The sequence below is a fragment of the Miscanthus floridulus genome, chromosome 5, assembly GCF_019320115.1.
Source record: "Miscanthus floridulus cultivar M001 chromosome 5, ASM1932011v1, whole genome shotgun sequence".
Taxonomy (NCBI): domain Eukaryota; kingdom Viridiplantae; phylum Streptophyta; class Magnoliopsida; order Poales; family Poaceae; genus Miscanthus; species Miscanthus floridulus.
The window spans coordinates 48968391-48995615 of record NC_089584.1 but is presented as its reverse complement, the minus strand read 5'-3'; the positions used below and the strand labels follow the sequence as shown (position 1 = coordinate 48995615).

The window sequence follows — 27225 nt, the reverse complement described above, 5'->3', positions numbered from 1 at the left end:
TGCCCGGAGGCTCCATGCTTTTTTTCTCGAAGGCTATGCAGTCTGCCAGTGAGCTTGAAGTTTGTTAAATTTCATAAAAAATGCCTATTCACCCCCTCTTTATGCCACTTGCTAGATCCTTTCAGGAAGCCAATTAATAACTTTTTATTAGGTAGGAATTTCATTTTGGGCTATTAGTTGGACTATTACTAGTACTTGGATTGAGGAGGCCAATTAATAACTTTTTCGTAGTTAGGAATTTTATTTTGAACTACTAGTTGGACTATTAGTTAGGCCGTTTGAATCCACTAGTGCTACTGTAGCTGTATAAACAATTAGCACTAATAGATCAAATAGCCCAAAAAGATGAGTGGCATCTGCTATGTGGCTAACAGAAAAAGATACGGGCATGCACTATTGTCTCTAACTTCTGCGACAATACATGCGCATTGTATTGTCTCAACTTTTATGAATGTGCAGCATTCAATTTTTTTAAAAACACTTAAGGCCTGGTTTGGATATAATCAGATTCGCATCAATCTACGTATGTTTGAGTGAAGTGGGTGGAACTGAGATATATACGATAACATTCAAACAAGACATAAGCATGTTTTTATAGGGTTTTCAAGTTTCCACAGAATAGGAGGTTTACACTAAATATTTAGCCTATATAAAAAGGGATAAATCAGACCACTCTCCAAAGATAAATATTAGGTTTGGAGCGTTTCTCTTGGAGAACCCCGTGTCTTGAGCTGTAAAAAATTTGCAAAGATTTATCAGTGTTGAGAATTAGGGAGTGGAGCTCTATCAAACAAGCCCACACTGGCCCTGTTCGGCTTACCCAGAAACCGGCTTGTTCGGCTTGTTTTTTCAGCTGAAACAGTGTTTTTCTCTCACACCAATTCAACCAGAACAGTATTTTTCAGCCAAGTTTCAGCAAGCCGAACGGGGCCAGAATTCAAGCAATCATAGATTCACAACGGCGAAGTTGACGTGTAATTGCGTAAAGGCACTGTACGTTTACTCTCTACAAGGACTACAAATTTTACATTTTTCCCATACATAGGATACATCACTGGATTTCTCTTTTCTCATTATATACATAGTGTTGGCACTAATCCTGGAACTCATAATGAAAATGCCAGCGAATGGCTACAGAATCAGTTTCCTGTGAGTAGCAGACTAGTTAAGTACTAAGGGCATATAACTGGGGTGTGGGGCTGCGGCAGATGGATTGTTTCGACTATGGTTCCTCTCTACACCGCAACTGGCTCATTTATAGAATGTGAAACAGCTGTGTCAACCTGTTGAGGGGGAGAAAAGATCAAGACAAAGTTTGTTCATATTTTTGGGACAAGGCACAAATTTTGTTTGTATTTTCACACAAAGAATCATATATGTATATACTATATAGCATAAGGGCAAATAGGCCCATGTACCTTGGCAGCCTTGAAGAGCTCATCCAAAACTTCAGACAACGTTGGGTGTGCATGAACAGCAAACTTGATGTCCTGCAGCATACAAAAGGTTATGTGCAAATTCAAGAGTTTATCATTATGCAGAGAACACAAATGCAGAAATGCTACACAGCTAACAGAATGCATGACAAACTCACTTGCACATGGGTTCCAAGGGCAATGGCATTTGATGCCTCATGGATGAGATCAGCAGCATGCAAGCCCAAAATATGAACTCCAAGAATTTCTCCGGTGTCAGGACGATAAATCATCTGAGGCAAAATAGTACATGTATCGTCACTTTAAATTTAGAGGTTACGCCATGGATACAGGCTCCTTAGCATAGGTCTGGTTACTGTATCCACTGGAACTCTCTGTTGCATAAATTAGAACACAACAGGGTGGAAAACCAGTACTGTGTTACCTTAGCAAGTCCATCTCCTTCATTCTCTGCCAGAGCCTTTGTGTTAGCCTTAAAACTGGTCTTTACAACACTTATTTCAAATCCTTCCTTGTCAGCCTTCTCCCTAGCCTGTGGCTGCAAAAGCAGGAACAATAAAAATTGGTTTGCTAGCCAACAAAAGCAAGAGTTGAAAACAAGTTGTGATTTTATTGTATGCTTTAGATGCAACTAAGACATGCATTATGATCCAATTGAGGACAGCACATTTGCACCTATACTTAAGAAAGTGTACTAGTCAAATTAACTTTACCAAGCAGATTTCCACTATGTTGAACAGAGGATGTTAATATTGGAGAATGGTATCTCACTTACCTCTGTCAAGCCAACCATACTGATCTCAGGGTGAGTGAAACAGGCAGCTGGGATGCTTAGGTGATTTAAGATGTTGTCCCTCCCACTGATTTGCTCCACGACTATATTCAGATGAACATTTGCTCATATAATAACTATAGTGATCAGCATTAAGCATGCATAAAAGAAACAGGCGAGCACAACATTTACCTGAGATTCCTTGTGCGCTGGCTGCATGAGCAAGCATGAGCTTACCATTGGCATCTCCAATGCAATATAAATTAGGAACCTGCATACCGGTTGATATTTATGTAGCAAACTTGAATGAAACGCCTACTATTGTTGTGAAGGAACAAAAGAGTAACAGTAACACATTACATATTTAGCATACCACATTGCCAATTGCATCCATAACTTGCATCCGCTCATCAGCAGGAACAAAACCTCGTTGTGTAATGACATTGATCTGCATAAAAGGGCATCTTTTGGATGCTATCATATTTAAAATTTGTGAATTCTGATAGCAACCATTTCCATGTACTTACATTTTCCAAGCCAAGTCCTTTGGTGAAGGGTGCCCTTCCAGTAGCTATGAGTGCTGCATCCACCTGGGGATGCAAAATCCAAGTTTCAAGATGAAAAGTATATCGTTTATGAAACCAGCAGAAATACTGTTTGTTTAATAAACATGATTACAATTTTAATTAATCATCAAAGGTCCACAGATATAAGCATTTTTTTTAATACCTGGTCATCTAACAGTAAAAGCATCTGAGTTGCCAATAACATTGCAAGCATCATCCTACAACATACTGCCCATGTTATTCTGACATTTACTTTGGCCTAACAGTTTGACCTAGGTTGACACCGCTAATATCTGATATTCTGATAGTGGCGTCAACATGCAGCTATCTACTGGTGTAAACCATTCAGCTCAGGAGAACATAGTGATGCAAGTACCTAAAGATTAAAAGAAACCATCTACAGTAAGTACTGAAGGGGAAAAGGAAGAGTTCACTATCATTTACCTCAAGTGTCTCCTTGTGTTCTTTTGTCTTAGCATCAATCAGCTCAATCAAAACAGGCTTACCATCCTTTGCTGGGGTAATCTAGAGACATGAATACTTTGAGGTATAATTATACAATCATGCAGGAAGATTACACATCATTAAAAAAGCTTGAGTTGATCTTAACTTTACCTTGCTTGCGAAAACACCAGTGTGATAGTCAATTTTACGAGGATTAATAAGAATCCTCTGCGCCAATTTTGCAATCTCGGGATCAAACCCAGGCATTAATTGATCAAGAGCTTCAACAAAAGTAACCTGGTCGATCAAAAAAATGTATAAATATAGATGAAACTTCATCTATTGACAGCAAAGTTCAATTGTAGATTAAGAGATAATGTAGATGTCCAGTTCATTCTCACATTGTAATTCTGAGTGTCAAATTAGTCACCACAGCTTGGAACCTAACAATACAATCCAGTTCGGGAAACAAAGAATAGACCCACTATATGTAAATTGGAGCAGATCCACTCCAGATTCCAATACATGGTTTTCACAAAGGCCCAGTGTGGCTAACCAAGAAGCCATCAATATTTAAATGCCCACAAACAAATATATAAAGAGAAGATCTGGCACAAAGAGTGGGAGAGGGAGGAGGGACAGAGGGACAGAGGGAGAAGAGCAAGGGAGAGGGCAAAGGGGCGGAGATGGCTCATGAGCCGGAAAAGCACACACCACATACTCTGTCAGCCACAACAGCTACCCCTAAGGTTAGCTAAAAAGTGTGCATGCATATCCTCTGGATTAGATTACTTAGAGGTTAAGATATATAGATTTGTTAGGATTGTGGCTTGCCTATTAACAGGGGATCCAGAACATCATTTGGAATCAAGCAAGAAACGAAGGAAAAGCCTTCTTCTTGCTTGGCTCTGGGTCCTCCTATCTCTTCCTTAACCCTAGCGAGACCATAACATACTCACCCCCACACAACTTTGCCTGCCCTGCCAATACTAGATTGCACTGCATCTGGCCCCCACTCAAGCACATCACCGAACCCTACATTTGGAGAATTGCACCATGTAGTTCTCCATCAAAGTGTGATGGAAAGATGGAGAGCGAGGGTCCATGGAAGATATGGCTACCAGGTACTAGCAGGGATGCTTATTTGGTGACTAGGGAACACCATGACATGCATCACTTGATGTTCTGGGCTTTGCAAATATTTGGATATTTATATAGAATGATGTATTTATTAACATGACAATTTTATCTCAGGACTAAATTGTAATCATTTTAAGTAACATCAGAAATAGAAAGCAGGCTTGTTGTTATGGCACATTTTATGAATAAAGTACTACAAATAAAAGAGGATTACTTAGGTCGACAATATGATGGTGATGTTATCTCAGGAATATAGGTTTTAAATCATTTTTGCTCAACATCAGAAATACCATGCAGGCTTGTTATGGCTTGTTCCATGAGAACAATAAAGTACAACAGCATACAGGAAAGTGTCGCTTAGGTCACATCTGTATAATGCATAGAATGTACATTATTGCATCAACATTATGAACCAACAAAACAGAAATGAAGGCAAGTGTTTTGATGGTTAAACCGAAAAGAAAACAGGTAATGATGCAGAGACATCAAATGCCCTCCAATCACACTATACATGCGCTTAGCTCTCTTTTTTTTCTTTACTACACTGCATGAGACCATGTTTCCATGATATATGATAGGAATATTAGCTAAAATAACTAACATGACTAGCACTCCCTAAGCATGTATTTAGGCAATGATGACTTGAATAATTGTCCATATACCTCACTTCCCAGAGCCGTGTATACATCGCTGAATTCAAGTCCAATGTAACCACTTCCAACAATAGCTATCCATTCAGGGACTGACTCAAGTTTTAGTGCATGATCACTAGTAAATACAGTTTTACCTGCATAAAACCATGGTGCAAGCTTTTAAAGGAATGCTACAATGAAATAGGAATGGCCAACAAATGCATTTCAGCTGTAGTACACAACATATATGATGAAGCATTGAAACTTCAAGGAGTGATTGTGCTACATACACTCAAATATCTGTCAAGATACAGTTAAAATAACAGCAGGACAGCTAGATCTGGTTTCTTATGTAGTTATTTCCAGGATGTAGTAGAACAAAAGAAAAGACCACTCAACACTCATATAACCATCCAAACAGTAAAAGTCAGTTCCTGTTTATGTTTCTACTTATTGACGGTTACAATATAACAGGCAGTGTCTAGGATCAACTTTTACATTTCTACAACTAGCTTAATACACAGTCCTGTGATGATGGTAAACGAATAAACTACTCTGCAAGCTTAATTAGATAGGAAAAATCAGAGAATAATAATATGTAAATATCTCAACCAAAGAAAGTGGCTTAAATGTGATGGATAAGTCTCATGTGTGGCTGGTCTTTGTGGAGCTGTGCTGCTCACATGGTCCTTGTGGCTGTTTTTCTGTTTTTAGGACAGCATCTTAGACTAGAGGACAGCATCTTAGAGGACAGCATCTTAGACTAGAGGACAGCATCTTAGCTAGGACAGCATCTTAGCATCTTAGACTAGCATCTTGGCATATGCTTAGCTGGCTAGCAGCATATAAATATGTAACCCCAACCCCTCAGGTTGGTATGGCATTTGTGTGAGTTTGTGTGAGAAATAGACAAGAAAATTGCCCCAACTCCTAGTGTCATCCTCTCTCGATGAGAGTAAGAATTCTCCTACTACCAAGAGTGAGAATTCAGCGACTAACAACTGGTATCGGAGCCATATTATCCTGTAGCCTGAGCATCTCTTGCTCATCTTCTCTCCCAGCCCCACAACAGCCCCAGCTGTTGGCAGCAGCAGCTCCTCCGGCCGCTCCTGTTCACTCCTCTCCCAGCTCGTCTGAAGCAGCCCTCTCCCCACGCAGCAGCCCCCCGGTAGCGCGTCATGTCTGCAGGGCAGTCTCAGCGCTCGGTCGCCTCGAGCACGCGGCGTCGGCAGGAGGCCGAACTTGCCGCGGCAGAGACCGCTGCAGCGGCGGCAAGGGCGTCGAGGCTGGCAGCGGCGGAGCTGGCAGCAGCAAGAGCGGAGGCGGAAGTAGCGGCGGCGGCGAATGCAGCGCGTGCGGCGGCAGCGGAGGTCGAGGCTCTGCACGGCAGCATCGGCAGCTCCATTTCCGCTGACGACACTGCCGACGCGGATCTCGAGCTGCTAGAGAGGGAGGCAGCGCGAGCGCGGGTGCGCAGTGGGCAGCCGCGCACGCCCACGAGCGTGGCGGCAGCCCAGATAGGCGCGGACGCGCTGGCGGCGCTCCTGGAGGAGGCGCACACGGCGGTGGCGCTCCTGGGGCAGCCGCGCACGCCCACGAGCGCGGCGGCAGCCCAGACAGGCGCGGACGCACTGGCGGCGCTCCTGGAGGAGGCGCGCACGGCGGCGGTGCTCCTGGAGAAGGCGCGCACGGCAACGGTGGCGGACGGGTCGATGGAGAGCGCGGCCTTCACAGGCAGCGTGGCTCTCTCTCCCCGGATCGGTACCGACGGGTCGATGGAGAGCGCGGCCTTCACAGGCAGCGTGGCTCTCTCTCCCCGGATCGGTACCGTGGTTACCACGGGCTCCAGGCTGTTGTCAGGGACATCGGTCCCGGCGGTGGGTGGCCTACCCTCACCAAGACCAACTACGTCGAGTGGGCTGCGGTGATGAGGGTAAAGCTCCAGGTGCGGCACATGTGGGAGGCAGTCCGGTACGGTGACATCGACTACGACCTAGATCGACGGGCGCTGGATGCTCTAATCGCTGCAGTCCCGCCCGAGATGCAGTTCTCGCTTACCAGCAAGCGGACTGCCAAGGAGGCTTGGGACGCCATCGCTGCGGCACGCATCGGTAGCGACCGCACCCGCAAGTCCACACTGCAGGCACTTCGCAAGGAGTGGGAGAACCTAGCCTTCAAGCCAGGTGAGGACGTTGATGACTTTGCTCTCCGTCTCAACACTTTGTTGCAGAAGATGGTGCAGTTCGGCGACGACACCTACGGCGAGGAGAGAGCTGTCGAAAAGCTCTTCCGCTGCGTCCCCGAGAAGTACAAGCAGATGGCTCGCTCGATCGAGTCTCTGCTGGATCTCTCCACGATGTCGATCGAGGAGGCGATAGGTCGCCTCAAGGTCGTCGACAGCGATGAGCCACAGTCCCTCTCGGGGCCCATCACCACTGGCGGGAAGCTCCTTCTCACTCGGGAGCAGTGGCTTGCCAGCCAAGGTGATCGGAGGAAGGGGAAGCCTTCTTCCGCGACAGGCAGCCGCAAGCGTGGCAAGCCGCGCAAGGCGCGCAGAGACGCCCAGGCCGGGGCGCGAGGACGTGCCGAGGGTGATGCCCGCGGAGGCGCCCAGGGCGGCGTCGCCGGCAGTTACGAGCCGGCACGAGACGACACCTGTCGCAACTGCGGCCAGCTTGGCCATTGGGCCAAGGACTGTCGACAGCCACGACGCGGCCAGGCCCACGTCGCACAGGCGGAGGAGGAGCCGGCTCTGTTCATGGCACATGCCAGCATCGAGCTACCTCCAGCGGCACCGGCCGCAGCAGCTCTCCTCCACCTTGACGAGCCAAAAGCACACGCCCTCCTCGGCGACAGCTCCGGCAACGACAAGACTGACGGGTGGTGCCTCGACACCGGCGCCACCCATCACATGACCGGTCGACGGGAGTTCTTCACCGAGCTTGATCCTAGCGTCCGAGGCTCCGTCAAGTTTGGGGATGCCTCCGGCGTGGAGATCAAGGGCGTCGGCTCCGTCATCTTCACCACCGTGTCTGGTGAGCATAGGCTGCTCACCAGAGTCTACTACATCCCCGCGTTGAAGAACTCCATCATCAGCTTGGGACAGCTGGATGAGAACGGTTCGCGCGTGGTGGTTGAGGACGGAGTCATGAGGATTTGGGATCGTCGTCGTCGCCTTCTTGCCAAGGTAATCCAGAAGCGCAAATCAACTCTACGTCCTTAACGTGCAGGTGGCACAACCCCTCTGTCTCGCTGCTCGTCGGGACGACGAGGCGTGGCAGTGGCACGAGCGTTTTGGGCACCTTCACTTTGAGGCCCTAAAGCGGCTCAGTGCCACGGAGATGGCGCGAGGCCTGCCGTGCCTCGACCATGTGGAGCAGCTCTGCGACGTCTGCGTGTTGACGAAGCAGAGGCGACTCCCCTTTCCACAGCGGGCTAGCTTTCGAGCCAAGGAGAGGCTCGAGCTTGTGCACGGGGACTTGTGTGGCCCAGTGACACCGGCCACACTAGGAGGACGACGCTACTTCCTGCTGCTCGTCGACGACCTCTCCCGCTACATGTGGGTGATGGTCCTCGGCAGCAAGGGAGAGGCTGCGGACGCCATCAGGCGCGCGCAGGCTGCTGTGGAGGCGGAGTGCGGCCGCAAGCTGCGCGTGCTGCGCACCGACAACGGCGGCGAATTCACGGCGGCTGAATTCGCGTCGTACTGCGCTGACGAGGGCATTCAGCGCCACTAGTCCGTGCCGTACAGCCCGCAGCAGAACGGCGTCGTCGAGCGGCGCAACCAGACGGTTGTGGGGATGGCTCGGGCCCTCCTCAAGCAGAGGGGGATGCCGGCTGTCTTCTGGGGAGAGGCGGTGGTGACGGCCGTCTACATCCTCAACCGCTCGCCTACCAAGGCGCTCGACGGCAGGACGCCGTACGAGGCTTGGCATGGGCGCAAGCCGGCGGTCTCCCACTTGCGGGTCTTTGGCTGCCTCGCGTTCGCCAAGGAGCTTGACCACGTCAGCAAGCTCGACGACAGGAGCACTCCGGGAGTGTTCATCGGCTACGCGGAGGGCTCGAAGGCCTACCGCATCCTCGACCCGAAGACACAGCGTGTGCGCACGGCGCGCGACATTGTGTTCGACGAAGGGCGAGGATAGGCGTGGGACAAGGCGGTGGACGACGGCTCGGCTCCAACGTACGACGACTTCTCTGTCGAGTACGTCCACTTCGAGGGAGCTGGGGGAGTAGGCGGCTCTTCTTCGGCGAGCGCGTCTACCCCAGTCCCCGAGCCTCCACCGACCCCGGCGCCTGCTACTCCGACAGCACCACGCTCTCCAGCCAGGACCTCGGCTGCAATGAGTTCTTCGCCGGCTCCACCACAGCCGGCAACACCACGCACTCCAGCACCGACAGGCACCACTCCGGGCACGTCTACTCCACCACCAGCTCGTGTCGAGCACGGCCCGGTTGAGCTTGCTACTCCGCTCTCTCACGACGAGGAGCGCGTCGACGCGTACCACGACGGCGAGCCGTTGCGGTACCGTACGATGGAGAACCTTCTCGGCGACCAGCCGGTGCCGGGACCGGTGCCTCACGACCTGGAGGCGCAGTTGCACCTTGCGTGTGACGACGGCGAGCCTCGGTCGTTCGCAGAGGCCGAGAGACACACGGCATGGCGCGCCGCGATGCAATTGGAGATGGATGCGGTTGAGAAGAACCGCACCTGGGAGCTTGCTGACCTTCCTCGTGGTCATCGCGCGATAACCCTTAAGTGGGTGTACAAGCTGAAGAGGGATGAAGCCGGTGCCATCGTCAAGCACAAGGCTCGCTTGGTGGCACGAGGTTTCGTGTAGCAGGAGGGGGTCAACTTCGACGACGCCTTTGCTCCCGTGGCACGGATGGAGTCTGTGCGACTCCTCCTTGCGCTAGCTGCCCAGGAGGGCTGGCGTGTTCATCACATGGATGTCAAGTCGGCATTCCTTAACGGCGACTTGAAGGAGGAGGTCTACGTGCACCAGCCGCCGGGATTTGCGATCCCCGGCAAGGAGGGCAAGGTGCTCCGCCTGCGCAAGGCCCTCTATGGCTTGCGGCAGGCACTGAGGGCGTGGAATGCCAAGCTGGATTCCACGCTAAAGGGGATGGGCTTCGAGCAAAGCCCGCACGAGGCGGCCATCTACCGACGGGGCAATGGAGGAAATGCCCTGCTGGTGGATGTCTACGTCGACGACTTGATGATCACCGGCACCAAGGATGCGGAGGTGGCGGCATTCAAGGAAGAGATGAAGGCTACCTTCCAGATGAGTGACCTGGGGCCTCTCTCCTTCTACCTGGGAATCGAGGTGCACCAGGATGATTCTGGGATCACGCTTCGACAGACCACCTACGCCAAGCGCGTCGTTGAGCTAGCTGGGCTCACCGACTACAACCCAGCTCTCACTCCAATGGAGGAGAGGCTAAAGCTGAGCCGCGACAGCACGACGGAGGAGGTGGACGCTACGCAGTACCGGCGTCTTGTGGGGAGCCTTCGCTACCTCGCCCACACACGGCCGGGCTTGGCATTCTCCGTCGGCTACGTTAGTCGGTTCATGCAGCGACCGACGACGGAGCACCAGCAGGCTGTGAAGAGGATCATCCGCTACGTTGCGGGGACTCTCGACCACGGCCTCTACTACCCAAGGTGCCCTGGGGCGGCACACTTCGTCTGATACAGCGACAGCGACCACGCCGGCGACATCGACACCAGCAAGAGCACGAGCGGGATCCTCTTCTTCCTCGGCAAGTGCCTCGTTAGCTGGCAGTCGGTCAAGCAGCAGGTGGTGGCCCTGTCCAGCTGCGAGGCCGAGTACATAGCGGCCTCCACCGCTTCGACTCAGGCGCTCTGGCTCGCTCGACTGCTTGGTGATCTCCTCGGCAGAGACACTAGAGCGGTGAAGCTCAGGGTGGACAGCAAGTCCGCTCTGGCCCTGGCAAAGAACCCCGTGTTTCACGAATGCAGCAAGCACATCCAGGTGAGGTACCACTTCATCCGAGGCTGTTTGGAGGAAGGGAGCATCAAGGCGAGCTACATCAACACCAAGGACCAGCTTGCAGACCTGCTCACCAAGCCCCTTGAGAGGATCAAGTTTCTTGAGCTCTGCTCCAGGACCGGGATGGTTCAACTCTCCCAAAAGACGACGCACAAGACTTAGGGGGAGAATGATGGATAAGTCTCATGTGTGGCTGGTCTTTGTGGGGCTGTGCTGCTCACATGGTCCTTGTGACTGTTTTTCTGTTTTTAGGACAGCATCTTAGACTAGAGGACAGCATCTTAGCTAGGACAGCATATAAGCATCTTAGACTAGCATCTTGGCATATGCTTGGCTGGCTAGCAGCCTATAAATATGTAACCCCAACCCCTCAGGTTGGTATGACATTTGTGTGAGTTTGTGTGAGAAATAGACAAGAAAATTGCCCCAACTCCTAGTGTCATCCTCTCTCGATGAGAGTAAGAATTCTCCTACTACCAAGAGTGAGAATTCAGCGACTAACAAAATGTGTGATGTCCAACACTCCTCGCAGCAAACTATATCTTGCAAACTATTGCATGAGTTAAAGGATAAAACATTTTTATGATAATAGTAATATAGTTCAACCTTGTTTTGGAGACAAGGGCGTGAATATAATCTAAGCACCATCTGTGAGGGTGGTTGTGGGGGTTGTAGTTGCGCTAAAAAAAGTTGTGGGGGTTGTAAGGGCTCTTACCACTTCCTGCGTGTTTGAGAAAAAAATACGAACAACATAAATAATCTGAAGCATGATAGTTTGAACTTGGAACAGCGTTGTTTCTCATTTTATTAGGCCAAATGTATTGGGGCATGAAGTTAAAAAAAAACAGACATGAAGTTCCAAAAAAAACAGCAGCTACCATCTATTTCAATGCCCTTGGGAACGAAAGGAACAGATCCAGTGGCAATTATGATGTTTCTAGCAGTGATTTCATTGTCTGGGAAACCAACTTTCCCATATCTCACTTTTTGCTTCCCCTACAGATATCAGAAACAGAATATTTAATCACTACAAATGATACTCTACAACATTTGAAAGACTATATAGCAGACATAGCTCAACTCAATGTTTATACACAACATCTAATATAGCAGAATACAAAAAAATTTCAGATTTAGCATAAATAATACCTAGAATATCTCAAAATTCCAATTCAGGTAGATGCACATTGTAGTATCCGAGTTGCAACAGAAATTGACCAACTTTAGTCATAGTAGTGCTAAACATATACTCCCTCCATTCCAAATTGTAAATCATTTTGGCTTCTCTATATACATAGCTTTTGCTATGTACCTAGATATACACTATGACTAGATACATAGTAAAAGCTATATATCTACAAAACCCAAAACAACTTATAATTTGGAATGGAGGGAGTACAAGTCTTTTAACAATTTGGAAAAGGCCTATATTTGGGATACAGATCCCTGCAATTTAGCCAAGCATGATCTGCTGATAGCTAAGAACAGCAATTGAAAAGTGAGGTCTTATACCTGGACAAGATGATGTGAACAATACTTCTTGCAACAAACATGACATTCTAATAGCAAAATATCTGATTTTAAGACAACCACAGGAAAGATGTAGATGACCCACCACAATGGTGCCAATACCAGTGAGTATATCCACACCCAGAGCTTTCATTGAATTAGTCAAGTTGCTGCGGATTTTAGACGCAAGATTATTTGCATGGTCGGCAACAGCCTGCCTGTCATATCCTGGTGATGAGACCTATTACAACCATCACAAATTATTAGTAGGGTCAGGGAATGAATAACTTGATACAAAGGGAAAAGGGTATACACATCGTAGTTAATGGTCTAAGAGAAAAGGTAAATTCTCGGTTGATTTCTTTTTGAAATCGAATGCAGTATAGGCCAACATATACTTGGAGCAAAGACAAGACATCATAAAATTTGAAAAGAACCAAAGATGAACATAATAAATCCAAAAGTGTAAGAACATTTGACTTAGATCATTTACAAACTGGAGTTACTATAACAAAACAACAACAAAGCCTTTAAGTCCCAAACAAGTTGAGGTAGGCTAGACTTGAAACCCAGTAAAAGCAATTAAGGTTCAGGCACGTGAATAGCTGTTTTCCAAGCACTCCTATCTAAGGCTAAGTCTTTGGGTATATTCCATCCTTTCAAGTCTCCTTTATTGCCTCTACTTAAGTCAACTTCGGTCTTCCTCTGCCTCTCTTCACGTTACTATCCTGACTTGGGATTCCACTACGCACCGATGCCTCTGGAGGTCTCCGTTGGACATGTCAAACCATCTCAACCGGTGTTGCACAAGTTTTTCTTCAATTGGTGCTACCACATATCTATCACGTATATCATCGTTCCGAACTCGATCCCTTCTTGTATGACCGCAAATCCAACGCAACATACGCATTTCCGCGACACTTATCTGTTGAACATGTCGTCTTTTCGTAGGCCAACATTCTGCACCATACAACATAGCAGGTCTAATCGTCGTCCTATAAAACTTGCCTTTTAGCTTCTGTGGTACCCTTTTGTCACATAGGACACCAGATGCTTGGCGCTATTTCATCCACCCTGCTTTGATTCTATGGCTAACATCTTCATCAATATCCCCGTCTCTCTGTAGCATTGATCCTAAATATCGAAAGTTATCCTTCCTAGGCACTACTTGACCTTCCAAACTAATATCTTTCTCCTCCTGAGTAGTAGTGCCGAAGTCACATCTTATATACTCAGTTTTAGTTCTACTGAGTCTAAAACCTTTGGACTCTAAAGTCTCCCGCCATAACTCCAATTTCTGATTCACTTATGTCCGGTTTTCATCAACTAGCACTACATCATCCGCGAAAAGCATACACCAAGGGATGTCCCCTTGTATGTCCCTTGTGACCTCATCCATCACTAAGGCAAACAGATAAGGGCTCAAGGCGGACCCTTGATGTAGTCCTATCCTAATCGGGAAGTCATCCGTGTCTCCATCACTTGTTCGAACACTAGTCACAACATTGTTGTACATGTCCTTAATGAGCCCGACGTACTTCATTGGGACTTTATGTTTGTTCAAAGCCCACCACATAACATTCCTTGGTATTTTATCATAAGCCTTCTCCAAGTCAATAAAAACCATGTATAGGTCATTCTTCTTCTTCTTCTCCCTATACCGCTGCATAACTTGTCTTATTAAGAAAATGGCTTTCATGGTTGACCTTCCGGGCATGAAACCAAATTGGTTCATAGAGACCCGCGTTATTGCTGTCAAGCGATACTCGATAACTCTCTCCCATAGCTTCATAGTATGGCTCATCAACTTAATTCCCCGGTAATTAGTACAACTTTGAATATCCCCTTTATTCTTGTAGATTGGTACCAATATACTTCTCCACTCGTCAGGCATCTTGTTCTATCAAAAAATATAGTTGAACAGCTTGGTAACACCCTATGTGTTTATCACCAGTTAAGCAATGGATTTGAACTCAAACATGACATGTTAAGTGGTGATGAAGGTGTCCAGATCAAATCTACAAGAGTGAGCTCCAACTTAAAATTGGACAACGTACCTTTGCTTACATGTGGACCCTTGTTAAGATTATGCAAGAATAATGTTAAACATGCTTATTTCATGTACATTACATCAACATGCATCCATCTTGACTAGTGGAAAAGTTTCATGAAGTTTGAAATCAAGAAGTCACATGAAATTATAAGTTATAATCTTTCTTGGATTGCTTTAGTAAGTAAATGAGAATATGAGATGTCGACCAAACCTTGCTACCTTGCCCAAATGACTCTAATTGAACTCTACAACAAAAGTCATGATGGGTTCGTATTGAGCAAATGTCAAGAAAAGGTCTTAATTGGTCGAAAACCCTAATTCCAAGGTTAACGAGATGCTGCTTTGACCAAGATGAAGAATTGGTTTATGTATCAGATATAAAGTTTGATCTTTAATAAAAGTTGAAGTTTGAGTGGAGTACAACAAACTTTATTTTTGAACCAAGACTTGATTCAACTCCTAAGTGGCTCAAATAGTGGCCTCAAGTTTGAATGCAGTGCTCCTTTTGAGCTCAGAAATATTCTAAGTCCTCGATCAGTAGCAGCGTGATGGTAAGTTTGTGACATTTTATCTTCCAAATTTACATGGCAGCTCTAATGGATTCATTGATATGATTTGGAGTACACCTTGTGATGGAAACAACAAAACAAGTCTCATCATTCTTGGAGCACGTTTAAATGTTCAAAAATGATTTAAAGAAAACAGAAAATGCTTGTTGGAATAGCTAGAATTGTCTTTTTTATGATAGGGTTTTGACCGGTATTGACCAACTGTTTAGAGTGCTTGCATGAAGGTGGAACCTAAATAAAAGTTGTAGTTCATCTTATGTAGAACAAACTTTGTTTAAAGGTCAAGATCTAGTTTAGTCTCTAACTTCGTCTAACCGAGCCCTCAAGTTAGAATCCATGGCTGTTTTGAGAGCTCGAAATTTTGCTAAATCTGGGTTAACTGAAAACTGAATTTTCAGTTTCATGAGCCCTACTTTGCAGCTCTCTATCTTCCAATATAATTCGAGTTAGACCAAAAACCTTTAAGCAAAGTTGTAGTCCTCATATAGCTCTACAACATTTGTTACTACATCTTATACCAAAATTTAACGGATTAGGAGTTACAAAGGGAGAAAGATTGATGTTCAGTCACACTTTTGGGGTAGAATTAGAATTTTTGAATCTGTGTTGCGTGGCCTTCGTGCTGACCGTGTGCAGGAGCCGAGCGCCGCGTGGCTGGCCTCACTTGTCGCATGAGCACCACCTCGCCTCGCTCTCCTCACCTTGGACAGCCGAGCGCCTTCCCTCCTCCCTCCCTGCTCGCTCTCCTCACCCTGGACAGCCGAGCGCCTTCCCTCCTCCCTCCCTGCTCGCTCTCTCTCGCTCTCTAGCCGCGAGAGCAGACGAAGCCGGCATTGCCGAGCCAACCGAGCTCCCTTGCCGCCGTTGCTCCCTCTCCTACAGCCCTCCTGCGCCTGCACCGAGCTCTCCATCGGATGCACGCTGGACTGGACGAGCTCCCTCGCCTTTCCACCGTCTCTTCAGGTCGCCGGAGCGCCGTCGCCGCCAGTTTAGGCAGGCTGGAGCCACCGGCTCCTGTGGCTGGCTGCCAGCGGGCTCTCTCCATATGGGCCGTGCCCCTCTGCGGGTTCGCGCGGGCCCCCTTTGCCTAACTGCGAACACTAGACTTAGGTGAATATTGCCCAGAAGGATCTGTTTGTTCGAGTTTAATTTGTGAAAACTGCAGGATCCCCGATGCAAGATCTACATTCCTTTTCTTTGGTTTATGCAGATTTGGATGATCAAATTTGCAAATTCGTAGTAAATAGTAGAAAAAACGTAAAACAGTAAATGAGAAGTTTTTTGAATCCTTGTGAAATTATCTATGCAGTAGATCTATAATATGACATGTTTTAGTTTAAAGTTTGTGCTGTAAAAATCAATTTATGCAGTTAGGTTTTTAATACTACTTATGTTTTGTCTTTTTCATAACTACAGTTGTTGAGCTTAAATAAATATGAAATTTTTATGGTAGGCTAATGATGCTATCCGTATGATGTGGTAAAAATTTCAAAAGTTTAGACTTGATAGTTTAAGAGCTATAAAAATAACAAATGTCTTGTGTTGCTTTGCTCCTGTTCTGAATAGGCCTGCATGTTTGTATTAATTGACTAAGTTAAGTTATGAATCATGCCTTGATGATTATAAATGAGTTGTAGCATTTTTCTTAAGCTTTTCAAAAAGCTAAAGAGCATAATTTTTAGTTAAGTAGATTTTTAATTATAGTTGCTTAAATTTCTATGGCTATTTCTACCCAAACCCAGACAGGGTTGTCTTGTTGGTACTGTGGGACCTTTTTAATTGTAGAATTAGCTCTATGTGTTTATAACAAAGTTGTTTAGAATTTGCTAAGCCTTCTAAAAAGTCTAGAACCACATTTATTGGACATGTGGAACTCTAGTTATAGTTGTTTAATGTTGCATATCAGATTTTGTCCATGTTTTGAACAGAGATGCATTTATTGGATTAATCGACCTTGTTAACTGTAGAATTATCTTAAGATGAGAATAAGAAAGTTGTAGATAACTTCATAAACTTTTTAAAAAGTTATGATTCATGTTTGTTAGAGGTCTAGAACTCCAGTTATACTTCTCTGAAGTCCCTATCAGTTTTCTGTCTATAATTGTACCACTGCTACTTGGGCTGCATGTGCAGTTTTGCTTGTGCAATTATTTTCATAGTGTAAATGATGTTTGCTGTGGTTGCGGTGAATACCAAAGTTGTAGCTAATTTCATAATCTTGCTTGTGTTCAAATTTCATGACCAGAGGCCTGATAGTTTAGGAGTTATGAATTTGACAAATGATCTGTCATGTTTGATCTATGCTATGTGCAGATTTGAAGAATTGCATTGTTTGACCTAATTAAGTATGAAATCATGTCTTGGTGAAAATATAAGAGTTATAGTGCTTTCCTTAATATTTCCAAATTATCCTAGATCACTCCTTTTGATATTCTAGAGCTCCAGTTATAAGCTTGTGAAGTTGCATGGCAGAATTTGTCCAAGTGTGGACAGAAGTGCTCAATTGTGCTTGATTGACCTTGTTAATTATGGAATCACCTTGTGATGATAATAAACATGTTTTAGATAATTTAATAAGCTTTCTAGAAAGTTAAGGTTCATGCTTGTTTGATATATGTAACTCCAGTTATGCATTTTTGAAATTACTACTACTTTTATGTCCTAGTTCTGTGCAGATCTGAAACATTGGCATGTTTGACCAGGTTAGCTTTGGAGTAAGCTTTTGGTGATAATAACAATGTTGTAGGCAATTTTATTAGCTTTCCAGAAAGTCTAGGATCATCTTCTTTGGATGTCTGGATCTCTAGTTATGGTTAAAACAAATGACTGTTGTTATGCTGTCCAGATTTCTATACATGTGCTAGGTGATTACTTTAGCTTGCTCTTGTTTCGGCTTAAACATGTTTGGTTAGTTTTTTATCAATGCAGGTGTGCAATATCTGAACTTAAGTTCACTTGTGTGCCATGCCTAATATGCTTGCTATCCCTCTATAATAGGTTGTGTGATGTTTCATTAAATAACTCTAGGTACCTATGTCTTATATGATCTTATATTTGCCTTGAATGCTATTATGTGATGCATCTCATATTACCATTCTTTATATTTATGCGCTTGCATCTTGCATCTCATCTAGGTACGCTAGATGAACCACATGAAGTACGTGATGTTGGAGCCGAACCTGAAGACGGTGTATAGTGGACCTATCCCGAAGATGGAAGGACTAGACAAGTGCTAAAGATGAAAGATACTCGCCAAGCGAGTGTCGTCTAACAAAAACTAACCTAATGTTGGATCCCAGGCAAGCCCCGAAGCATTCTAAGCCTTCTATATTTTTATAAATATCACTTGAATTCTTTTTGTTTGATCCATTAGGTTATAAGATTTGACTGGAACCACTTGATGCATAGAACTATCTTGTCCAGAAATATACCTTGAACCCTATGTAGATCTAGGATCAAATATATGCTTCGCAATGCTTAGACCGGTAGAAGTCAGGTGATTTCCTGTCACCTGCGAGATATAGGTAGATACCAAAGCACGGTTGGCTATATATTGCTATCATGAAAATAACCATGTGTTGATGAATAAAAAGAAGATCGGACGGGATGTAAATAGAGAAGCAACAAGACATAGAGGTCTTGAATGTGGATCTATCCTCGTCTGTGTCGGTTAAGGACCAATTCACTGTACATCCTCATGTCATGTTAAACGCATGCCTATCATTTAGTTGGCCGGATAACTCGTTCCGACCACGAAGTCGAGTAGCTCAACTCAGGCCAGAAGCCGGGAAGTGAAATGTGCACTTTGATGGTAGTAAGAATGTACGGGGAGCCATTGGCGTAAGTCCGAGGGCAGATTGACATCCTGACAGAGTGGATTCCCTGAGAATGTGGCGCTACTCGGGCTCGCGAATTTAGTTCCTGAGTTGTACCAAAGGTGACCTAAGACTACCTTGACGCAGGTATGTCTGGGTTTGTGTTAGGAATAATTCCCCAGCTGGGTAGGAATCGATTCGAATCGCCGTCTCTCTCGGATAATGAGAACTTGACTAAGCAACGGCAACGTAGAGTAACTTAATGAAAATTTAATGGTTATGATGATGATACTCACATTACTACAACGACTATGGTTACTATTGTCTGTTACTAAATGATATTCCACATATTTGACACAGGTTTGTTGTTAATATAGAAATGAATAGCTATAATTAACTTGGTTAACGAATTGTAAAATGTATAGCTCAACTAGTGGCTTTTATGCAAAATTTTATCAAGCTACCTCCACCTATAAAGCCTTGTATACTCCTTGGTGTCACTTTATTTCTGGTTTATGACGGATAAGTCTAGCTGAGTACATTCGAGTACTCAGGGTTTATCCCACCATGTTGCAGGTGAAGTTCTCGACCTGCGGAAGATGGTGGCTAACCGCCGGTGGGTTCGATGACTCTATATTTATTTCTCATCTATATACTTTTATCAGAGGATGTCACTTATGCTAGCAATGTATTTGAAACTTATATTAATGTAATTATTTGAAAGTTATGTTGTTGTCAGTAATCGATTTTGAAATCCAAACTTATACTATTATTTGTGAACCCATTTATAATATTATTTCCGCTGCAACTCTGCGTATGTGATGTGTATTTGCTTAATCACGCGATCTTGGTTGTGATGTTGATTTACCGAGGTCCTTCGTGACACTCGACGGACTACCGGATTTATATAAGTGAAAGTATGCATGTGTCAACGTGTTAACGGGGATAACCATACTTGATCTTGTATAAATTGGACGATTCTGTCACAAGTTTGGTTTGCCATACTATAGCTATGTCCCCGAGACATCTCCACACCTCGATTGAGATACCATCCAGTCCCATCGTCTTACCTCCTTTCATCCTTTTCAACGCCTCTCTGACCTCAAATTCTTGAATTCTCCGCACAAAGCGCCTATTGGTGTCATCAAAAGAGTCATTCAACTGAAAGGTTGTGTCCGTATTCTCACCATTAAACAATTTGTCAAAATCCTCTTGCCATCGATTTCGGATCTCATCCTTATTCACCAAGAGATGCTCCCTTTCATCCTTAATGCACTTAACTTGGTTGAAGTCCCTTGTCTTTCTCTCACGAACCCTAGTCATCCTATAAATGTCCTTCTCTCCTTCCTTCGTAATCAAATGTTGGTAAAGATCCTCGTACACTCTATCCTTTACCACACAGCTCGCTTTGCAGTCTTCTTTGCCACCTTGTACTTCTCTATGTTGCCCACACTCCTATCATGGTACAAGTGTCCATAGCATTCTTTCTTCTCCTTAATAGCCCTTTGGACTTCCTCGTTCCACCACCAAGTATCTTTAGCCTCGCCTCCACTTCATTTGGTTACTCCACACACCTTTGAGGCACCTTCTGAATGTTGGTTGCCATCTTCTCCCACATGTCGTTTATGTCCTCTTCTTCCTTCCAAGAGCTCTTTTTGACAACCCTTTTCCTAAATACATCTGACGTCTCCCCTTTCAGTTTCCACTACTGTGTTCTTTCAATCTTAGCTTATTTATCCCTATGGGCATGCACCTAAAAACGAAAGTCTGCCACCAAATTCTTATGTTGAGAAACAACACACTCCCTTGGTATCACCTTACAACCCAAGCATGCTCGTTTATCCTTTCTTCTTGCGAAGACAAAGTCAATCTGGCTAGAGTGTTGTCCGCTACTGAAGGTCACTAGGTGGGATTCTCTTTCTAAAGAAAGTGTTGGCTATCATCAGGTCAAAAGCTACCGCGAAGTCCAAAACTTCCTCCCCCTCCTGATTCTAACTACCATAACCAAAACCTCCATGAACTACCTCGAAACCTATACTTGTAGTGCCTACATGCCCATTAAGATCTCCCCCTATAAAAAGCTTCTCACTACTAGGTACAGCTCTAATCAGGCCATCTACGTCTTCCCAGAACTGTCTCTTAGCACTCTCGTCGAGGCCTACTTAGGGGGCATACGCATTAATTACGTTCAAGACCATATCACCAACGACAAGCTTGACTAAGATAGTCCTATCTCCTTGCCTTCTCACTCCCACCACACCATTCTTGAGGCTCTTATCAATCAAAACTCCTACTCTATTTCTATTCGCGACTATCCCTGTGTATCAAAGTTTGAAACCTGTATTGTCCACCTCCTTCGTCTTCTGACCCTTCCATTTAGTCTCTTGAACGCATAATATATTTACACGCCTCTTAGTCGCGGTATCAACTAATTCTCTTAACTTACCTGTAAGCGACCCTACATTCCAACTACATAAACGGATCCTAGTTGATTCGACTAGCTTCCTTACCCTTCGCACCCGTCGACTCAGATGTGAAGACCCTTGCTTATTTTTCACTACACCCGGGCGCCGATGTAGCGCGCCACTAAGGCAGCGACGACCCGATCCTTGCTCACTTGACACCATGCCCAGATCACGACACGGCGCGTCACCAAGGGGGTGCCGACCCCGCCCTTGCCCATTTAACACCATACCCGGGTTCCGATATGACGCGCCACTAAGAGGGTTACGCCCCAACGGTTTTCTTTCAGGTTTTATCTCCATTAAAATGGCTAGATTTAACGTTGGCTCACCACACCTATCACAACCCTCCTCCTTTATCAGGGCTTGGGACCTGCTATGTTGGGACCTACTATGACAAAAGCGCCCTTTAAATTTATTACGGTTCTTAAGCTAAGAAAAGAATCTACCAAAGCATTGTTAATTTGCTGATCAAATAGATGTGCCAACACCCAATAGTAAAACAACTAGCACAGCGCAGATTCATCATGATTGTACATTGAGGTTCCTTGCATTTTGTAAATCATTGTTGATACATAAAAACACGCACAACAACCAGTAGTTCCATTATGAGAATATCACCTGTAGGCCCAGTGATTTCATGTGATGTTCATCTTGAAGTTCTCGCATCCTACCACTTACAGCAAGGAGAGCCTTTGATGGAACACAGCCTCTATTCACACAAGTTCCACCCACGATGTCTCCCTCAATTATGGCAGTTTTTAAACCCTGCATGAGACAATTTTTTCGAAAATCATTAGTAACACTTATTGAATATGTGAAGTTCAATTGCTGGCAGCACAGATAAAGGTCCATGTCCAAAACACATGGAATTTTGTACCAATAATGAAATTCATTCACAGGATAATTCCCAAAAACCCAGCCATGATTGATAGGTTATATGCGCTTACTGCCATCCAGATAGTTAATCATAATTGTGAAAAGAGAAAGAAAACACATACTAAGTCGAGACTTCAGCAGCCATCAGAACTAGCAAAGCAATAATCCTACTTGAAAGGAAAAAGAAAAGATAGTATATCATAGTTTCCAATATATTCAAAGCAAACTCAATGCACTGGTTACAGTAACAGCATAATTTCAAAAAAGAAAATAAAAAAGAATAATCTATCTTTGTCCCTTCTTGAAGGCAATGCCAGAATATAAGCAATTCAAGTGGGGGGCCAAACACAAAGACTATATTATTGCTATTTATTATGTCTGATTGACCAGAGTAATAAAAACAGAATATAATTAAGCAATACAACAAATGATACATGATAGAAAAAAAAGAGAGGAAGTTTTCATCACCCCTTTTAGCTGTATATTTTTAAGAAACTATGCCAATCCACTAGCCCCGATTAGTGAGAACCATACTACCAACAGAAATACTCAAATAATTAACATAGAGAGGCATAGAGCAAGCAAAATTATTAATCTTAATAGCATAAAATTTACTGTCACATGTACTTCTTAGTTGAGAAAAAAAAACAGTCCAGCAAATTCTAAGCAAGAGAAGTCATAAATTCAGAGGCACCTTGCAACTGCGTCTTCCATCTTCTCACTATTTTTTGATTGTTCAATATTGATATTTAACTACTACGGAGTATACAACATTATTATTATTTAATTAAACTACTGAAAGATCTTAAAATGATAAAGTTATAGAATCACCCAAAAAAGGTACAGAGAGATTTTCAATCAACTAAGCTCTAGCATCAGAACAGTAGCATGTGCTATCTTGCAACATTCCGGTTGAATTTTAGCAGACCTGCAACTCTTGCCTTACTAAAGATAGATTCCTAGCTAGCAAGCAATGCCTAAGACTACTCTACTCATTAACCTGGACTAATAGAAATTACAAGCAAGCTTAGACAGCTGGCGCCACCATCTCTCGATCTACATTTGACCAGATCATGACGACTGTGGGCCTGTGGCAGCAAAGCCCACTGCCCACCATACATTATTACACACCCCTAGCGAGACCTGCAGAACAGCGTGAGCGGAACCAACCTTCTCGACTGCGTGGAGGGCGGCGCCGTGGCCGCCGACGCCGGCTCCGATGATCACGAGGTCGTAGTCGAACCCGCCGCTCGCGGCCGCGCCATTGCCAGCCGTCGCCGCAGCCACCACGCTCCGCCTAGCGGCCACCAACTGCGGCGTGGACCGGGGCGAGTGGAACCGGAGGGCCTCGCGCCTGAGGCCGCAGAAGCGAAGCCTGGCAACCGGCCGGATCGTGTCGTACCTGTAGGCGGCGGCGCTGCTGGCGACCGCCGCCGAGGCCGCGGAGAGGGACATGACCGTGGGGTGCGTGGTGGCAGCGAGTGGAGATGGATTCTAGTGCTATCGTGAGAGGCGGCGGGGTCGAGGCGTAACAGAAGAAGACGAGGTGAAGTGAAATGGGCGGAGGCGGCGAGGGTGGACGAGGACGAGGGTGGTTTTTGGCGACGGGCGGAGGATTCGAAGCAGGGGATGGAAAGGGATGATGATGGTTTTGACGATGCAGATGCCAGCTGGGCAGGCAATCAGGGTGGCCCGGAGATAATATTTTATTTTTTATACAACAAAATTGTAAAAAAAATTATAGTCTGAACGTCTTGTCCATCTGTTTAAACATAAGTATATGACGCTATTTTTCTCAAAATTTGACTGGCGATCTATCTATATACTCTCTCTGCGTTGCAATAGGAGAGGGGAAAAAAACTCTATCATGAAAGTTCTCGACCGTACATTAAAGATACGAAGGCACGCCGAATCGGCGGCCTTCTACGCTGTCCACGTCAGTTCTTTTAATTTGGTGCGTTAGATCGAGATTTCACGGCTCATATGAAACGTGTCTCGACCGGCCAGGTAAAACAGTAACAGGTAACATGCATGGTCGGTGCCTAACGCGTACATGCGTACTGCTGGGCCTGTCCTCGCTTTGCATGCATGCATCGTCGATTTGTGTGCACCATGGCCCCATCCCGTCCTCGTTTCCGGTTCCCATCCCCATCCCTGTCCCCATGTCCATTCCTCCCCTCCTCTCTCTCCTCTCCGTGCGCTCTCTCTCCTCTCCGCGCTCTCGCTCTCGCTCTCTCCCTCGCTTATCGTCGCCACCGCCGAGGCTCCCCGCACCCTGTGCACGGCGCGGCGGCGTCCCCCGGCACGACGCCATGGTGCGCCGTCCAACGCCGGTGGCCACGGCGGCGTCCGAGCCCCTGCTGTCCCCCGGCGCGGTGGTACCTCACCCTCTTCCTCTCCTACCCCGACGCAGGCCGCCCCCGGAGCGGCGGCGGGTGTCCTCTTCTTCTCCTCTCCCGACGCTGGCGGCTCCGGAGCGACGACGGGCGAGCCGGCCACGTCAGGCCCCTGCGCGGGCGGCGCACCGCCGCGGGTGAGTTTTTCCCCTCCGCCTCCTTCGTCCCTCTCTCTCTGCTCTCGAGCTCCTCTCTCTTTGCCTCTCTCTCTCTCTCCATGCGGGGTGGCTCGGCAGTGCCTCTCTCTCTTCCTCTCCCACTGCCTCTCTCCAGATCTGCGGTCGCATCGGTCGACCTCCGGCGCACCGGCGTGGCCAGGCCCCGGCGGTGGGCGCAGCCGCCTCCCCTCCCCCCGCTGCGCGCATCTCTCTCTCCCCCACCGGCCTCCCCCTCCTCTGCTCCTCCCTCCTTCTCTCCTCGTCAAGATATACCAGGACATTGCCACCACCACTGCCTCTCCCTAGGATTCTCCGTGTTTTTGTTTTCTCTCTCCTCATCACACACTCGCTGCGCCTCGCGCCCCGCGCCTGATTCTTCTGTTGTTGGGGGCGGCGGCGTCGGCCCGGCATTTGGGGTGTTTTTTCTGCTGCGGCTTTTTAGGGGTTTCTGCTGTTCGTTTCCGCGTGCGTGATTTTGCGCTTCCGTTTGGTGGGATGCGGCCCCGTCGATCTCGCTCGAACTGTGGCTCCGATCCCATCCGTTCGATTTGTTCGCACGCGCAAGAGCGATTCGAATCGTGGTTCGCTCTGGCTGGCGGCCGCCACTTGCTCCGCTGATTCCTCACGTTTCTCCTCCTCTCGGTTCGGCGAATTTGGTTGCTCTCGCGAGGTTTCTGGACTTAATCGTGTTTGGTTCTCTGCGTTTCTTCGTGCACTCTCGTGGCGGAGAGCAATGCGAAGCTAACAGCGAGTGGTTTGCTGTTGATTCCGAGCGTGGTGTGCCGCTGTGTCTGTCTAGCTGTCTGCTCGCGTCCTTGGTCCTGATCCGACAGCCGTGTTCGATTCCCTGTGTGCAGAGAATGGCGCCGCCGAGGATGATGGCAGCGGCGTGCCGGTGTTCGCCGAGTACAGCCTCGACGAGCTCCGAGCGGCCACCGACGACGAGAAGGCACCCAACGTGGTCTACCGCGACACGCTCTTTAGATCCGGCCGCACCGTCGCCATCAAGCGATTCGGTCGCTCCGCCTAGCCGGACTCGCGCCAGTTCCTGGTTCGTGTACCTTGCTCCGTGTGATGGATGGATTGTTTCTTGTGTTCGTCTTGGCTCTGTGGCGTCTGATTGAATGACTGTGTGTCTGTGGGTGCAGGAGGAGGCGAGGGCTGTTGGGCAGCTGCGTAGTGGTCGCCTGGCCAATCTGATCGGTTGCTACTGCGAGAGCGTCGAGCGTCTCCTCGTCGCAGAGTTCATGCGGCATGAGACCTTGGCAAAGCATCTCTTCCACTGTATGTTTGGTTTCTCCTTCCTCACTCTTCTCTTACATTAGCGAGTTGATTCTGATGTGGTACTAGTTCGAATGTAGCATCAAGGTGATGGTATTGGGACCCATATTTAAGGATGTGTGTTTGTCACCTGTATCCAATCCGGAAGTGTTGCCTTAAATTGTAGAGTGTTGTTCAAGTTAGTTTCTGCTGCACAACTGTTTAGCTGTTTGCTTTATTTGGGGCTATTTCTGTGCTTTAGGCTAACTGGAAATCGACATTGGTCTTTTATAATTAATTTTAGTCACCATATTTAAGGATGTGTGTTTGTCGCCTGTACCTCAGTACCAGTAACCACTGTGGAAATGTGGCCTTTGGCCGCAGAGGGTGGAAGTAGTTTCTAGTGCCAAATCCTCTACCTGTTTGTTGTATCTGGTGCTATTTCTGTACTTTAGGCTAGCAATAAATCAAGACACTGGTTTTCTATAGTTACTTTTAATCACCAATATTGGGTTGTCTCAGTTTGTTACTTTGTTCTGGTTGGAGGTGCAGCAGTCATTCATGCCATTGATTTTTTGGCCATGCTAGAGGATATATGTAGCTTGATTTGCATCTAACCTGCAAATGTTGCTTCCAACAAATGGTACTTATTAGGGAGGATTTGAATTGCTATGACCTTCCATTTATGGACCACTCTCGGAGGGATATGGCTGTCAGGAGCTTTAAGCATTTAAAATTTTGATCTTTAAGTGGATTATACCAATCTAATATATGATAGTTGCTCTGTGTTAAAAAAAGACGATAGCTGCATTTTATCCTCATGGTGGTTATATGTGTCAGGGGAGACAAATCCATTGGGTTGGGCAATGAGGATGAGGGCTGCGCTTTATGTGGCACAGGCGTTGGACTACTGCAGTAGCAAAGGGAGGGCACTCTATCATGATCTGCATGCATACAGGGTCATCTTTGATGTGGTAGGTCTTTACTTGTTCGCATTAGCTGCTTCTCAGATCTTTCATACAAAAGCATTAATCCTTTTGTGTTTTGACTGTGGGCCAATTTTGTAGGATGGTAATCCAAGACTATCATGTTTTGGTCTGATGAAGAACAGCAGGGATGG

At 46.4% G+C, this 27225-nt stretch overlaps 1 protein-coding gene across 2 annotated transcripts; it reads right to left on the bottom strand.

The window, feature by feature from the left end:
* Positions 1-950: 950 nt before the first annotated feature.
* Positions 951-23924, bottom strand: LOC136449943 (dihydrolipoyl dehydrogenase 1, chloroplastic-like). Of its 2 annotated transcripts, XM_066450171.1 has the most exons (15): positions 23462-23923; positions 22034-22180; positions 12620-12754; positions 11883-12000; positions 5021-5145; positions 3390-3515; positions 3219-3299; positions 2736-2798; positions 2582-2656; positions 2401-2479; positions 2212-2312; positions 1861-1974; positions 1595-1708; positions 1419-1490; positions 951-1283 (listed from the first exon to the last, which is right to left on the bottom strand). In XM_066450171.1, the coding sequence occupies exons 1-15, from the start codon at positions 23744-23746 to the stop codon at positions 1236-1238; spliced, it is 1683 nt and encodes a 560-aa protein (XP_066306268.1). In that variant the 5' UTR covers positions 23747-23923; the 3' UTR covers positions 951-1235. The 2 variants fall into 2 exon arrangements, with proteins under 2 accessions (XP_066306268.1, XP_066306269.1); XM_066450172.1 differs by lacking the exon at positions 11883-12000 and having other exon boundaries at positions 12517-12754; positions 23462-23924.
* Positions 23925-27225: the final 3301 nt, after the last annotated feature.

Coding starts and splice junctions, on each gene's coding strand:
- LOC136449943 (XM_066450171.1), bottom strand. CDS start 23,746: ATGTCCCTCTCCGCGGCCTCGGCGGCGGTCGCCAGCAGCGCCGCCGCC. Junction 3,300..3,389: donor CTGGTGTTTTCGCAAGCAAG/GTAAAGTTAAGA, acceptor TCATGTCTCTAG/ATTACCCCAGCAAAGGATGG. Junction 2,480..2,581: donor TGGATGCAATTGGCAATGTG/GTATGCTAAATA, acceptor ACCGGTATGCAG/GTTCCTAATTTATATTGCAT.